The sequence below is a fragment of the Triplophysa dalaica genome, chromosome 1, assembly GCF_015846415.1.
Source record: "Triplophysa dalaica isolate WHDGS20190420 chromosome 1, ASM1584641v1, whole genome shotgun sequence".
Classification (NCBI taxonomy): Eukaryota; Metazoa; Chordata; class Actinopteri; order Cypriniformes; family Nemacheilidae; genus Triplophysa; species Triplophysa dalaica.
The window spans coordinates 2,762,174-2,779,269 of record NC_079542.1 but is presented as its reverse complement, the minus strand read 5'-3'; the positions used below and the strand labels follow the sequence as shown (position 1 = coordinate 2,779,269).

The window sequence follows — 17,096 nt, the reverse complement described above, 5'->3', positions numbered from 1 at the left end:
TGTGATTGGCACGTGAACGACGCAACTTCTGATCGCTTCCATAGTTACTGTATCTTAGGGCTTTTCAAAGGATATTTTTGCTTGCTCCCTTGCACATATTGTAATTTAATTTATTTTTATGAAATAACTATTCTATAAACAAATCTAACTACTGAAAATGTCTGCATCATGGCATCATATTTATTCATCGTATTTGAGATGTCCCCCATAAGGGCTCACATTTTAATGTAATCGTTTCAGATTTAAATATATTTTTGAATTGTATTAAAAAAAAATGTTACCATGGCTTTATCATTTATATTTGCGATTTTTCCAAACACAATTAAACGTGTAACTTCTAAATAAATTGTACAATTGCAAAACGAATAGTTTGTGCAAAACCTTTTAGAAAACGTATAATTTTTATAAAGTATGTCAAAAAGGTAGTAAAAGTATAAAATATTCTATTGTAGGAAATCGGTTATTGATAAGATGCCCATTTATTTCCCCATGATATCACGGTTTTGGCTATTTCCTTCCTATAAACGCAAACAATGCACGTTGCGTAGGACCCCTGCACCACCAGGGGGCATCCTTGAGTACCGAATCAGAAATATATATTGTACTATTTCAAAGTCTTATTTAGTTTTGTCAAATTATGGAAGTAAATATTTACAAATTCAGTATTTGTCCACTGGCATACAGATGTTTTGATTGGACGTTCGATATTCGTGAATTTAGGGACCATCTCCAAAGTTACATACATATTAACATTCTAACTTCACTCGCTTTTACAGGGAATGACTTCTTCACATAACCAGCTGTTCAATGTTCATGTGAGTCTCAGCTTTAATTCACACCTCTGTATTTCGTTTGCCCATGATAACATGTCATTATTTTATACATTTAGACAATAATTGGTGTGTTTGTTCTCATATGCATAGCTTTCATGAGTAAACTATATTTATCATGCTTTATTTTAGTTAAATAGATGGTTCCAGAGCCATGTGTAACTTTAGGTAAAGGATAACAAGTGAATCCTAATGTGAATTTAATTTAATTTTAATTGTTTTTACTACCAAACTCAGTTTTTTGTCTTTCAGTTTTAATTCATTTAAGTGTGATAATTGATTTATTATTTTATTTCTTACAGTTTACAGCTATGCTCATATAATTTGAACTATTATGAAAAGGGCCCCTCACAAAGGTTTGCAACGGGCCCCCGTCGTCTATCGGCACTGATTGCAGTTCACTGTCTTTACATCTAATTTGCGAAGTGCAACTTACCAATAAGAGGTCTATGATTTCCCTGATGCTGTGGAGGCAAAACATCCATTATGAGCAGTCCTTCTGCGGCACACTGTAGTGATGTACAGTATACTCGCAAGTCTCCTTTAAGTTCCTTATAATGATTTAAATCTACCTTCCTTCTAAAAATACTCACTTCCCTCTTGACTGTATATCTGCACTGCAAGGTCTGTTTGACTCTTTGGGCTACGTTACCCCCCATTAGAAATGCACCCAGTCTCTAAGCTAAATGAATAGATAATTTAAACATTCCTTTTTTGTTTCCTTGTTACTTGATGTGCAACAGGTTTTTCTAACCTGACCTGTTTCCAGTGATGTGTAAAGTATCTTGCCAGAAAATGACTTTCGTAGAAGCGAAAGTAACCTTTTGAATATGTCTTGAGTAAAAGTCTTTAAGTAACAAATAAATAAAATTGAACATAAGTATCAAAAGTAAAAAAAAAAATTTTTTTTGTTCCCTCACTTTCATTTTTGCAATTTAACGTGTCTTATACATGCACGGGTAACTTATAACACACCAAAGACACAGAAAAACATGTATTCGCGCCATATGAGCCCTTTAAAAATGCAAAAAATGAATGTCTGAGAATGAATAAATGTTCATTCGCAATTGACAAATTTTCATACATAGATTATTTGTCCTGAGGTGCTCTCATTTCTTACTTTTCAATTTATTCATTGGAGACGAATTTGATGAGTTTATATTCACCTTCACAAATATTTATTTTTCACCTCTGCGACTTTCTTCTGCAGAACTTAGAAGAAGATACTTTGAATTGGTAACTTAACAACATTGGCCCCAATTGACATCCGTTGTATGGACACAAAACCACTGAGGCATTTCTCAAAATATCTTCTTTTGTGTTCCACAGGAGAAAGAAAGTGAAACAGGTTTGGAATGAACTAAGGTTGAGTAAACGATGCAAGAATTTACATTTTCATTATTTACTCTCTGTTTTCATTTGTCTTTTATTCATTTGATTTTAAACAAAACACATCTGAAAGTTATACATTCAATGATGTAATCATTATTTTTTTATGTGAAATGATGATTCCGTCACGTATAATCAGTTGTTCTTATTCATTTATTTATATTTATGTTTAACCACATATTTGTTGTTATATTACGTTTTTCTATTTTAGTCTGATGTTGCTTAGCTAAGTAAAGTAGCTTATAGTATTTCTCTTTTATGCTGTCTGGGCGGAAGTTTAGTTCATCCTGTCCCCAATTGTGTTGACTTGAAATTGTCTATGAAGTGACGACATGTTGTATTATGGATGAGATATGTTTACACAATCCTATGCTTCATGAGATAATGCAGTATGTGCAGTATTTTCTAAAGGGATCAAAAGAATGATAGTCCCATCTCTGAATTATCAATGTTCCCCATGACCTACTATACAGTGCATGTCCTAGGGTGTCTCTATACTCCCTGCCGCTCACTTTACTCTTTTTTACAATATTAACAGGATTTTATGAATGTACTATTTTTTTATTTCTTCATTTGTATTTCTTTATAATTACTTCTACCATAAATTTATGTTTGAAAACCATCTTTAGACTCATTTATTGTGATGTGTTGTTGTGTCAAGGTTACTGCATTGAACTACTGTAACAAAGCGATATGTGACCAACATCTAAAGAAATGCATTCACTGTCAAAAATGTCTGTAGATATTACAGTATTACTGACAGCATCTTGCCAGTAACTTACTCCTGTACATTTTAATTTATGTCATTTACTGTAAACAGTTTGTTCAAACAAAAAGTCTTTATCTCTTAAATGATATGTGTTATGTATAAATAAATGGTAGCCTTTACTTCTGCACTCAACTTTTTATATAATTTCTGTTTAATTAAATACATTTTCCTTTTTAATTTGCCCAAACAGTTGCCAAAAAACCCTACGAATAAATGAATGAACGTGTACACGTTACTTGAAATAACCAATCCTTAAAAGTTCCTTTTTAATGACCTTGTGTTTTGATAGGCTTTAAATTCATACTACGCTACGCAGATCGGCGTATGACGTCAGAGTAACGCGAGAGCGAGTCAAAAACTGAACTGATCCTTTCGAATCGCCCTCGCGATATTTTGATGTCACGCATCGATCGGTCTGCGCAGCGCTGCACAAAGTCGATGACGCTGAGGATCCGCCAGTTCACTTCCGTGTTTACAATCTGCAGACGCGACCGAAGCTCATGGCTTTCATCCGGAGGAAGCAGCGCGTAAAAGAAAGGTATTTAATCGCACTTTAATGCCTGAATGAACATTTTGCGAAGATTTTAAACGAATGTTGTAGAGGACGCTTCTGGGTGTCTTGATGTGTTCTCTTATGTCCGTCCGGCCTCAGCTCTCTGACTTTATGCGCATCGTGCTGTCACTTTACCTCGGTCATCAGCTGCATGGGCCAGTATAAATAAAACACAACAAAACACATTTACATTTTTATTAGCAAGTTTCTAGTGCTCGTGAAGTTGATGTTAAGACGTTTGTTGTTCAGTTAAAACGTGGTTAATATACTGAAGGAGATTCTTAACAAAGCATATATCTCCGTTAGAGGAATTGACAGAACATCCCAGAGGGGTTTAAGCGTCTTGTAACTCCTTAACGGTGTTGTTTGTCATTTATAACGTTCATTTATTAGAAATGCGGACATTCGAAACACAATATAATGTAGAATGTTGTCCACACTGGATGCGGCGCGACGATCAGATTGAGAACAAACAGGATGTCATAGACACGCTTTAACGTTACGTTACTTGTGTCATCAAGATGTTTGTATAACAAAAACATAAGCAATGCTCTGTTTGATGAACTGTTTACTAAACGTTTATATATGTGACAGTGACACACCCTATTCTTTGAGCTGCCGACACGTGACCTGTGTCAACAACAATAATGTTATTTTTTACATTTTGTGCTTTCACTGCCTTAGTTCTCGTATAAGTTGAATTCTTTCGTTTTCTCAATTCCTTGATGTTGAAATGTATTTTAAGTGACAGACTTAACGTTTAGATTTCTTAATTTACAGCCGCTGAAATTCTGATGATTTGACACAATATTCAGATAACTATGCTGTATTATCTTGTGTTTTGTGAAAGTCTTTCATTAATATTGTCTTGTGCTGGTTTAAGATGGTCTTGTGCTGGTTTAAGATGGACTTGTGCTGGTTTAAGATGGTCATGTGCTGGTTTAAGATGGTCTTGTGCTGGTTTAAGATGGTCTTGTGCTGGTTTAAGATGGACTTGTGCTGGTTTAAGATGGTCATGTGCTGGTTTAAAATGGTCTTGTGCTGGTTTAAGATGGTCTTGTGCTTTTTTAAGATGGTCTTGTGCTGGTTTAAGATGGTCTTGTGCTGGTTTAAGATGGACTTGTGCTGGTTTAAGATGGTCATGTGCTGGTTTAAGATGGTCATGTGCTGGTTTTAGATGGTCTTGTGCTGGTTTAAGATGGACTTGTGCTGGTTTAAGATGGTCATGTGCTGGTTTAAGATGGTCATGTGCTGGTTTTAGATGGTCTTGTGCTGGTTTAAGATGGTCTTGTGCTGGTTTAAGATGGTCTTGTGCTGTTTTAAGTTGGTCTTGTGCTGGTTTAAGATGGTCATGTGGTGGTTTAAGATGGTCTTTAGCTGGTCATGTGATGGTCCATAGCTGGTTTAGGCTGGTAAAACCAGCATCAAAACATACCTAACCCAGCATATGCAGTTTTTTTCAACAGGGTGGCATTGCATTTTAAATAATTATAAGAATAGTATTAGTAATCTTTTGCCATTACAGTGTTTTGTCTAGAGAACAGAGAGCCATCCATTACATGTGTAGATCCATTGAATAATAAAATAATAATTATAGGTTTTATGCATACTAATCCTTATAATCTCTCTTCTTTATGTTTATGTTCAGGTTTTCCCTGCTGTTGCTGGATCTAGAGGAACATTATTTTGAACAACACACAGCATATAATCTGACCGGCAGATGTCCAGAGGCGAACAGGTGACTAACTGAAATAATGTTGAATAAATCATGAGAGAAATGTGAAAGGGTCACAGACAGGACACGCACATGTTTACTGCACGCCTATCACTCTTTAACTGTGCTTTCTGTCATCTGATCATACCGTCACTGTGTTTCTTTATATTCAGACGCAGTAGAGGCTCATTAAAAATCTGTTCCAAATCAGTCATCTACGAGCCGGAAGATGCTCTTGAACCTATTTTAAAGGTATCTTCATTTTCTCATTCTGCTTTCTGCTTTATTTATCTAATTTAAAGTTTTACTAAATTAATATTACATATAGGAGTTTATAGTCTGTTTAATATTTGACCTGTGATTCTCTCTCTGTTATCTTAAATGTGTGCTTTAAATGTTTTGCTTACAGTAAATATGTTTTTTGTAACAATGAAAATTGTAAAAAGCTCTATTTAAATAAAGTTGACTTGGACTTGATGCCTTCTGTAAGGTTTATAAGGTCATCATTGTGTTTTTAAATCCAGATTCCTCTAAAAGACTGCAGAGGGATAGAGGCGGAGGAGGAAACGGACAACAATCCATTTAAAGAGTAACGCTTCTTTATTATTTCTCTGAAGAGATGACTTTGTGTTTAAGCGCTCTGTTTTTATCGCTGGTTTCTTTTGCAAATATTTTCCCTTTTTCACATCCTTCTCTGGTTTGTTTGCAGAAGTAAACCTGCTCGTCTTCTTATCGAAACCAAACAGGTGAGCGTGTCCACAATTGTCTGTATTTCTGTCCTCTCGCTGCGTTTGCTCGTGTCATTGAATTATTTCTCTTTTATCATCAGATTTATCACATTAAAGAAGGAAATGTGGTTGCTCCACATAAATATGAGAGGGTCTGTCTGGAGTTATTAATACACGAATAATATCAGATATTGCTTTCTGCTGTTCTTATAGAGGACTGACAAAATAAGATTTCCAATATTTTCATTTTAGGGAGATAAAAAGATTATATTCCAACTGGAAGAGTCCAGTAAAACCGAAGACGTTGTTCAAATCTTACTGCAGGTTGGTTTTTGTTTCAGTTTATGTTTTGTGAACGTTCAAAGGCGCTTTCAGATGGTTTGCTGCAGTCTCAAGTGTTTAGCAAATTCAAGTTTGACGCACAAAGCACTTCAACTAGAAAGGCAATTCCACCGCTCCGCTCACAGCGAACCGTCTGAAAACCTCTTTATTGTATGTTTTTAATATAATCTGCTGAAATAAATAACACTTCTGTTGTTGCAGTTACACAGAGCATCATGTCTGGATCATTTGGGTGACCAGACGGCTATGGTCAGTAAAATGACACATTCATTGTAACTGAAAAAGTTACGATCTGCGCTCGTTGCATTACTGATTCAGGTCATCTGTACGTTCTTTTGCAGATCGCTGCAATCCTGCAATCCAGGTTGGCGAGAACATGCCTCGATAAAAACAGGTAAGAGCCGACATCAGTAATATTATGAAGTGTGATTGTGGGAATAGGTTTGTTGATCAGCTGATAAAGTGTTTTAAGAGTTGTGTCCCCAAACCAGACGTTTGACTCGGCATTAAGTCTGATTCATTTTTCAAAACGCATGTTTGTTGGCGAAACAGAAGTGATGTTTAAATGTGTGTGTAGTTTTCAGCACGTGTTTGAGCAGCCAAACATGGAATGTGTAGCCGAGATGGTTTCACCGCTGGTGACCAACGCCGGTCACGTCTGTATCACAGATCAGAATCTATACTTCCAGCCTCTGAACGGATATCCCGTGAGTTCACGTGTCAAGTTTTCTACAATGTTTTTACTCGCGAACGTGCATCATCTTCTGTTCTCATGTGCTTCCGAAAGGATTCAGTGGTGCTGATCGAGTTGCATCAAATAAAACGCATCTATAAACGAAGGCACGGGCTGAGGCCTCTGGTGAGTGAAATGTGTTCATACATTCGATATCTGTTTGCAGAACTATTCTTCTATGCTTTTAAGTGTCTGTGTTGTGTGTGTTCAGGGTCTGGAGGTGTTCTGCACGGAGAACGATCTGTGCTCGGATATCTACCTGAAGTTTTACAACACTAAAGACAGGGACGAGCTTTACTACTACATCGCGACGTTCCTTGGTAGGCGTCAAAATGATTTCAAACTCCCCAGAAGTTGATACGATGCATAAGAGTGATGTATGTGATGTGTGCGGTGCAGAGAATCACATGACGGAGCACACGGCCGAGAGCTACATGCTGCAGTGGCAGAGAGGTCTGATCTCCAACTATCAGTACCTTCTTCATCTCAACAACTTGGCGGACCGCAGTGTGAACGATCTTTCCCAGTATCCCGTGTTTCCGTGGGTCTTGAGCGACTACAGCAGCGCACATCTCGGTCAGTCTCTCTCTCTGTCCTCCGTCAATCGCAGGTTTGAGGCGAAACATCAGACGGTCAGAGATATCCCTTTCCTCTTTCAGACTTACTGAATGCTGCTTCATTTCGAGATCTCGGAAAACCCATCGGAGCTCTGAACACAGAGAGGCTGGAGAGATTACTGGTGAGAAATGACAGACAACATACGTAATCGAATACACGTCTTCAGAAGTGCTGACTGTTCCTGTGTGTGTGCTTCAGGAACGTTACAGAGACATGCCCGATCCAAAATTTGTGTACGGCAGTCATTACTCTTCACCTGGATATGTGCTGTTCTACCTCGTAAGAGTCGGTGAGTCAATCACATCAAGAACAATATTAACAACGATAACAATACAGAGGAACGATATTGTTGAGATCATTTTCAGAGCGGTTGAATTGAAAGGGCTCACGTGTATAAATGCGAAACTGCAGCACTTCATCTTTAGTGCATTTTATAGTCGTGCGTCACGTGTAACCGGTAGGTACGGTGTAGCCTGCGCAGAGACACATACTCTACGCCGAAGCCTGATGCGCACCTCTCCAAAAATGTATAAGCGCGTAAATGCGAAGCGGATCGAAGCGTTGTGATTGGTCTGCTTGAACTCCCTCCCTTCAGGTCAAAAAACTTGGGTTTACACATACAAATTTCCGAACGAATTGGCTAAAGAAATTACGTGTTTTTCTGTATTTAACAACTCAAGCGGCAAAAGTGACTGTTGACTTGCTGCTATCACTGCTAAATGCTTCTCAAACAGCGCACACAGCGAACCACGTCTTCAGCTCTTGTCTTGGTTACACAATCGACACCCCTGTGGACACTGACGCCTAGTGGCCATTGCCTGTCAACGAGGACAACGACGCACAAAACCCTGCCAAATGAATGCAAATATCATCTTTTTGGCTCTCGCTGTCTGTCATTCACTTTATAGTTAGATTGTTATTTTCATCATAGAGTTTATAATAAATAATAAACACTAATACAAATTGAATGTCTACGCATTCTTAGAACCTTCACCATCTGTCATAATTTTGTGTTAAACAGGGTAGGTTGTTGTGTTTCTCACTTCATGTTTTAGTAAAACGGCCACTTCTCAAATACGTTGTGACCTGGTTTGTAATACGGTTTAATAATTCGATGCCTTGATAGCATCGTAGTCATTCCACGTGTGTCATTCAAATCCTTTCTCTTCAGCTCCAGAACACATGCTGTGTCTGCAGAACGGACGCTTCGATCACGCCGACAGAATGTTTAACAGGTATTTAAACACACACACACAAACATGCACAAAAGTTATTGTTAAAAATGATCACGTACATCTTTGTTCATTCGAACGTGCAGTGTTGGAGAGACATGGAAGAACTGTTTGGAGGGCGGCACTGATTTTAAAGAGGTGAGAAACCTTCAGTAATTCAGTTGTGTAGTTAGGGAGTATCTCTGAATCTGTGGCATTGAAACTGAATTGAAATTGTGATTTGTGCTTGTGTTTGTTTGTCAGCTGATTCCTGAGTTTTACGGGAGTGACAGCAGCTTTCTGAAGAATCTGCTGAGCTTGAATCTGGGCAGACGGCAGGGAGGAGGTCGAGTTGGAGATGTAGAACTTCCAGCGTGGGCGTCAGGTGCACTTTTTTTGTTTTCTCGCCTTTAGTTTCATCCTTTGTGAATCTAGTACTGCGTGATATCAGAATATTTATGATATATTTTCGATTCCTTTCAAACTTGCTTTACTGAATGATTATTTTAAACTAGATTTTTGTATGTCACGCACTATGTTGCATGTTGCAGTGGTGCCGCCATCTTGAGAGGATCATACTCCGCCGCTGTTATTGTTTTGATATGTACCGTCACTTGTTTTGTTTGAAATATGGAGAAATCAAAAGTGAAAGTAATGCGTAATGCTGTTGCAGTTTTTAACTCATCAAGACCAATGTTTCCTAATCGAACAAGGAAGACAAAACCCTGCATTGAACGAACTAGCAGCCATCCTCCCAAGATGGCACAACATCCAACGCGGCGTGACAATGATTAACAAGCTCTATATTGTAAAATGGAATAGTAATGAAGAAGTATTATTTGAATGATTTTAATAACAGTTTTGCTTATGAATGTATGAATGTTTTAACACCTTCATTCGTATTTCCCTCTATGTGATGCAACGTGTGCACCTGCGCATGCGCAGATGCAGATGACTTCCTGCAGAAACAGAATGCAGCGCTGGAGAGTCAGTACGTGTCTGAACACCTTCATGAGTGGATCGATTTGATCTTTGGCTACAAACAGAGAGGAAGTGAAGCTGTGGCGGCCCACAACGGTAGAACACACCTAGAACATTCACTACAGCCAATCACAAAGCTACATTCATTCATTTAAAGGGATTCATTTAGTTGTCATTAAGTTTGCTCCATGATATGATTTGAAATATAAACGTGGTTAAGGATCACTTGAAATAAATGAAACGCTCAATGGAACTGCATGCAAATATAATGATGTCTGCTGTATTTCAGTGTTCCATCCGTTAACATATGAGGGAGGAGTTGACTGTGATAGGTAAATTACTCATCAAATTCAAAGATATCTCTACTGAATGGCTCATCTTTAGGTTTATGAATCCGGTTTTGTGTGTGTATGTGTTTTATACTGTATGTGTCAGTGCACATCGCTTAGTGTGTGTGTTTCTGCAGCATCGAGGACCCTGATCAGAAGATCGCCATGTTAACTCAGATTTTGGAGTTTGGACAGACGCCGCGGCAGCTCTTCACCACTCCTCATCCTCAGAGGATCACGCCACGCTTTCACAACCTGTCAGCGACCTCCAGCCTCAGCAGCAGTGAGTTTTCACCAGGTATTCCTCCAATATCACATGATCCTCAGAATTCATCCATTCCATTGGTTCTTGTTTGTCTGCCGCCTGAAGCAGCATCTGTTATGCTGCTGTATTTATTTCTCGAGTTTTTCATCGGATGTTTATATCAGGAACACGCAATGGGTCTCATTCAAGAAACATTTGTAGATATATAAATAAATAGTATATATATATATATATATATAAATTAAATTACGAATAATTAGTGCTTAAGACAGACCTTCTAAAATATTTGATAGTAAATGAATTCCAATCACTCGTAAACAGCGCATACATCCACGCTCACTCACAATTAGCATAATCCCCGTCTATGAATTAAAGCTACGCAAATTATGATTTAGGACTTCATTCTCTGTTTTGGCTTTATTATATTGCATAAATGCATAAGATACTAATAGGCTGTATGCTTACCAATAAATTAATCAATTAAAAAACTGCATCCACCAAAGCTTTTTTAGCCAACTAAAATAATACCTTGTGCTCTTCTGAAAACGATGGTCGTGTTTAAAAAAGGACAGTGACGAGTGCTCTGCGTTTTACCCAAATTTAAAAAGTAAAAAATGATAATAGACAAGGCAAAAGAATTTGTGAAATATCATCACGATACATAGTGCAGCAAAATGCAGTGTCATCAGTTTGTCTAACAGAATGCATAACGTCTCGTGCGGTTTTGCGCACTATTTACACATGGTATGGAGCACGTGTACATTTCTTTCGTACCAACTTTTTACGATTTAATTCAAAATGACTTTACGAACGATTTTCTTAAAAAATCGCTGTGCTCGTGTTTCATGAATGAAACCCAATGTGTGTATTTTCCCGGTGTCTGCGATGGATGATGACGATGATGTTGTTTTGTTCAGTATCGCCCAGCATGGAGTCCTTTGAGGACCTGACGGAGGAGAGTAAGAAAATGGCCTGGAGTAACATGAACAAACTCAGACTGCAATCCTGTCACAAACTACACAAAGAGTGAGTGCCTGTGTGTATTTACTGTATGTGTGGAAGAGAGCTGTTGAGTTTGACCTTTGACCCTTCTGTCCGTTCTTTGTATGTGTGTAAAGGGCATTAACAGGCATTGCTATGACCCTCGGTGGAGAGTGGATCTTCTCAACATCTCTAGGTTAGTTAGTTTTCTGTCTCTGAAAATGACCTCAGATTGATGATTAGTTTTTTGTTTCAACTAAAAGATGAATTAAAAGTTTTTAATGGTTTTTAATTTATGTTGTTGAGACGAAGCGCATATTGCATCGGTATATAAATTCTATATTACTTTTATTTATTTATTTAAAACGGAACGACTAACGAAAAGTCTTTAAATTGGTAGTTTATTTTAAATTGTCTCAGGCATACAGCAGGAACCAAAAGAGATGCTCTTTCCTCTTTATTGAAAAATATATTATCAAAGTTTATTGAAAGATTTTGTTCATACAGCAACGGAAAAAATTAAGAGACTATTGAAAATATTAATTTAAGTCATCCAACAGCAATGTGAAACACTGACAGCATGACAAGACACGTGAAAGCTGTCATTAAAGTCCAGGTTATCACATAAAAAAATAGTTTAAACTTTTCCTAAATACATGTAGAATTATGACTGTGTGCTTAAAAGTGGATATGAACTTGTTTTCTTTGCAGTATTTGAGGTCTGAAAAACTACATCTGACATATTTTCAGTTATTTTCACATGTTTCTCCAGTTTTCATTTTCTGCAAATAAATGCAAATAGAACAAATATTTTATGTGAAATTTGGCAGAAATATTGTCAGTAGTTCCCAGAATAAAACAAAAATGATAATTTTACCTAAACACACACCTGTAAATACTACATTCAGAAAAGCTGAAAATAATTTTGAAATGTTCTCTTAATGTTTAACGCGGCTGTATGTTGTATTTGGTTTGATAACTGAAGCTCGACACAAATACACAAACAGACTTGATATTTCACCACTATTTCCAGCCGTGATTTTATTTCATTTTTCAAATACAGCAAATAATTTAACTTCTGTTTACATTCTGTCTTGGTTTAAATAAGAACTTTTTGTAGAGTTGTATTCTGACCTTTATAATAATACAACTCTTTTATTTACATCACCTCTCACATACATTATTAAATATGGATGTCTGTTGTCTCTATAGACTCTACACTGAAGATGTTCTCCAAAGATGGTGTCCTGCACAGAAGTGCGTCATTGTCCAACATGGTAATGATTCTAATAAATACAAATAAAAGGTCACGCATGAAGAACCTTTAACTGAGATCCCTTATCCCATCAAGGCTCTTTCCTCCTGTCTGATGTTGCCCGAGGATCAGATCGTCGTCTGCTCTTCATGGGACAATAATGTGTAAGACGGTCACCTGCATCACTCTCGTGCGACCTCATGAAGCCTTTCTTTAACATCCGTGATGTTTCCTGCAGGTATTTTTACTCCATAGCGTTTGGAAGACGTCAGGAAACATTAATGGGTCACGACGATGCGGTCAGTCACATGTGCTGGAGGAATGATAAACTTTACACGGCATCGTGGGATTCCACTGTGAAGGTATTTCTGCTTTCGTCATTGACATGAAGTTGCAGGCATATACTGTAAGCCATATAGGAAAAATGCTTCAACAAAAGAACTTTTGATATGAAAATGTGCTCATAACCTTAATGCCGTCTCTGTTTTTGTGTCTGCTCAGATCTGGAAGTGTGTAGCTGCAGAAGTTTCCAGTAATAAAAGGACTCAGTTCGATTTTTTGGCTGAATATGAGCATGAGGCTGGGGTCAGTGCCGAGCATCCTCACACACACGTTACAGGTTAACCTCACAGGTTAACAACATGAATGTCATATTAACATTTACTTCTTCTTATATTTATCTATTTGTTAATGATCAGGGCCCAAACTTATTGTTCATGATGGTGTTTTAATAGCTTACTTGTGTGTGTTTCTACACTCAGGTTAATACATTAGACCTCAGTCTCGCCGGCACACTCTTGGCGACGGGCACTAGGGAAGGAATCCTCACCGTTTGGGATGTCAGCAGCCCTTTGCCCCTCCATCAGCTCACCTGCCATTCCGGAAACATCCACCAGGTGGCCTTCAGTCCCGGTGAGTGACCGTCTCACTTGTGTTTGCATATGAATAATTCCAGCGTTATGGACGTGACATTTAGCGTTATATGTGACATAAAAATCCTCAGAGAATGTATTTGTTAACAATATATTGAACCATCTTGTTTTTATTTTATTGAAAATCAGAAAAATATCAGTCTATGAACAAATTTTCTGTTATAAAAAAGGGAAATAAACATGCATGATGGATGTGACAAAATAGTACATGTTTTTTGGGAGACGGCATTTAAATGCACAAACATGAAGCAATGATACCCCATAAATGGAGAAGGCTTCCTTTTCGTGGAGCATAAAATAGTCATTAGGAATATGAACCGTTATGGATGTGACTCTCCTGAAAATTGCACTTACCTGACTATGAAAAATCATGTACTAAAAATAAAACAAACGCTTCAAAAACTTGAAGAGAGATCTCACATGGGTATCAGAAACGGTCAGCATTTTCAAAACCGTTGCTTCAAACTAAATGTTTTCATGGTATGGTTGGATTTGCACGGAATTGCCTATACAAAATGATGGAGACCTGTGCTAAATGTGCATTGTGTGTGTGTTCAGACGGTCGACACATTCTGAGTGTTGGTGAGGACTCGTGTTTGGCTGTTACAGATGTACAGACAGGGATGCTCATTTCTACTGTACAGGCGGAAGAAGAACAGAGGTGAGACAAGCACGTGTGTTGCGTTCCTAAATACATGCATGTTAATATGAACACGTGTGTGTTTAGCTGTCTGTACTCTCTTTAGGTGTTTTCTGTGGGACGGCAGCACTGTGTTGACCGGAGGACTGTCAGGAAACCTGACCGTGTGGAACCTTCTGAGCAGTAAAGTCATTCAGAAGATCCCAGCTCACTCGGGTAAACAAACACACTCTTCCAATTATTTTTCATAATTTTTCATAATACGGGTCTTAAAGATTTTGGTCTCATTTCCGCAAAAAATCTTTCAGTCTGACGGACCAAAGGACTTTTAAATCATTGAACAGTCCTAAGATTTTCCTCTCCGGATTATTCTAATGTTCATTGTCATCATTTTTGTCTGCAGGTGCAGTTACGTGTATGTGGATGAATGAGCAGTGTAGTACCATCATCACAGGTGGAGAAGACCGACAGATCATGCTGTGGAAACCCCAGTATTAACACACACACGTTTCCATTATATTCTTTGAGAAACAGCCCCACAGAGTGCAGTTTATTTCATCTGTGTCTTTTCATGGGCCAGTTTTAATCTGGGGAGAAGTTCTCAATAATAACCGCTTTTGGTCAAGTTTATTTATAAAAGATTTATGACATAGGTACCTGCGTTTTAAATGACACGAAGCCCTAAAACAGTGAACAGGGCCAGAATTCTTACACATCGGACGACATTTTTATCAACATTTTACTTTATTTTTAGATCTACTGAGTGAGCTCGGTTTAATGGCTGCTGTTGTCACATCCTATTTCCATTCATTTCTTTGCCTCTGATTCATCAAAGTATAAAAACACATGTATTACATTTATCAGATATTATACGTATGCAACTCTGACATAAGTGCAAACAAACAATTCATGTAATGCTTCAAAGGCAGTCGCTTCACAGTTGTATATTATAAATAATCAACGGTAGTTTATCATACGAGCTTGCATACATTTTAAAGTAAACACCTTCATTAGAGTTGACTGAGCAATCTGTTTTTCTGCTTTATTAATATCACTGACGCTTGCAGGTGAATATTACAGTAACATTGCTGTTTTTCTTTATGATTTTTGTTTGTTTGTTTGGTTATATGTAAAACGTCAGTTGAACAACAATGCACACAACATTGAGAATCTGTCAGTAAGTGGGTTTACAAGCAATTTTTGCATAATAATTTCCTAGTTTGATGATTTTATGTCATGTACAATCGTTGCCGTTTTTCAGCCTTTATCATTTGATGGGAGTTTTTAATGTGCCTTTGTTTTCAATCATTTGACAATTGCTTTTAATGCCTGCTCTAGAACTACACTCAGCCATAAGACTTACAGAATATATACATACGTATACCGATTATATATGAGAGCATTATGAAAGATTGAACACTTTTGTAACATAAGATGTACAAAGACAATATCAGCTTGACATGTTATAGGTGCACTCTGTATATAGGAATAATTTTATATTCACACATTATTTATAAATGAATGGCTTGAGAAATCGCTCTTCAGTGAAGAGCGCTTGTGTTAGTATGCGTGTTATTCATGAAACATGTTCAGACATAAGGTTAATAGTACGATTATTCTGTCACACGTCACCATAAGGGATGTCTCCATATATAACCGGTTTCCGTTCTCTGTGTGTAATTCATTTGTTACTCCTGTGTTTCTTTTTGAAGCCTCTTGGAAGAAAAGCCGGACTTATAAAAAAGTTTGCAAATGCACTATTGTTAAACGTAAGTTGGATTGACCTGTGATTTCTGTTAAAAGTTCAGTTTTTTTCTTGTATTAAATAATTACATAACAACGACATTTTTGTCTGTATTTCTATTTTCTTTACAACTTTCTGTAAATTCAACCGAAATTCATTTAGGCAGAATTCAACACACCTTACTCTGCAACATAAGAGTTTAGACTGCGATTCAAAGTTCAACCGCTAGATGGCATACAAAAAACGCTTACCATACAGTTTCTTTAAATGCGACCGAACTACAGGACCCACTTAAACTAAATGTTTAATAAAACAAATCGTTTATTTAATCAAATTAACATACAGTAAAATAATAATACAAATTAATTTTATCATAAATTAATTAAAATATTAATTATATCATTAGACACTAGCTAAACACAAACCTGTGGAAAAAACTATGGAACACAAAAGAAGATATTTTGAGAAATGTCTCAATGCTTTTGTGTTAATCCAATGTTATTTGGTCACCAACAGTCTTCAAAATATCTTCGTTTTTGTTCTGCAGAAGAAAGAGTGTCACAGGTTTATCATGAGAGTGAGTACATGATGAAATAATTCTCATTTGTTGGTGAACTATCTCTTCAAACCTTCCTTTAGTCTGTGAGCGAAAGAATCATTCAAGAATCTGACCGACTGTCAAAGTTATGATGTTGACCAGAGACGTGTCACATGACTAACACATGTAAATACTGTAGTGTCTCTCTCTCTCTCCGCACACCTGCTGTATGAGGTGGTCCATATATAAGCAGAGGTCAAACTGAAGACTGACTGACACTGCAGATCATCTTACACGTAATATGTTTATGACATGGAAGCTCAATTCATTTTCTGTAATGTCAAACCATGGCAACTTAAAGCACTTTAATTGACTATAAATGTCACTGAATGTGATGTCAAAGTGTGATCTGCAAACAAATGTCTGAGCTTTTCTGAAGCAGCGCCAAGGACATCTATATTTGGATGTCCACATAGGTGTGAATTAACAAAAGTATTCATTGCTGTTGTTTATAACCTATAGACGACGTATATACAACCAATGT

The 17,096-nt window shown here is 37.3% G+C and overlaps 1 protein-coding gene across 2 annotated transcripts; it reads left to right on the top strand.

Annotated features, from left to right (window-relative positions):
- Window positions 1–3,439: 3,439 nt before the first annotated feature.
- nsmaf (neutral sphingomyelinase (N-SMase) activation associated factor) lies at window positions 3,440–16,115 on the top strand. Of its 2 annotated transcripts, XM_056749799.1 has the most exons (31): window positions 3,440–3,526; window positions 5,190–5,279; window positions 5,429–5,507; window positions 5,780–5,844; window positions 5,965–6,001; window positions 6,085–6,135; window positions 6,236–6,307; window positions 6,527–6,574; window positions 6,667–6,719; window positions 6,903–7,032; window positions 7,113–7,184; window positions 7,270–7,378; window positions 7,458–7,634; window positions 7,718–7,797; window positions 7,875–7,965; window positions 8,848–8,911; window positions 8,995–9,046; window positions 9,152–9,272; window positions 9,833–9,964; window positions 10,158–10,200; window positions 10,335–10,495; window positions 11,380–11,488; window positions 11,581–11,639; window positions 12,656–12,720; window positions 12,795–12,862; window positions 12,937–13,060; window positions 13,200–13,283; window positions 13,460–13,610; window positions 14,189–14,291; window positions 14,377–14,486; window positions 14,674–16,115. In XM_056749799.1, exons 1-31 carry the CDS (start codon window positions 3,489–3,491, stop codon window positions 14,766–14,768), a joined length of 2,733 nt encoding a protein of 910 aa, XP_056605777.1. In that variant the 5' UTR covers window positions 3,440–3,488; the 3' UTR covers window positions 14,769–16,115. The 2 variants fall into 2 exon arrangements, with proteins under 2 accessions (XP_056605777.1, XP_056605787.1); XM_056749809.1 differs by lacking the exon at window positions 6,085–6,135.
- Window positions 16,116–17,096: the final 981 nt, after the last annotated feature.

Coding starts and splice junctions, on each gene's coding strand:
- nsmaf (XM_056749799.1), top strand. CDS start 3,489: ATGGCTTTCATCCGGAGGAAGCAGCGCGTAAAAGAAAG. Junction 5,508..5,779: donor CTCTTGAACCTATTTTAAAG/GTATCTTCATTT, acceptor TTTTAAATCCAG/ATTCCTCTAAAAGACTGCAG. Junction 6,308..6,526: donor TTGTTCAAATCTTACTGCAG/GTTGGTTTTTGT, acceptor CTGTTGTTGCAG/TTACACAGAGCATCATGTCT.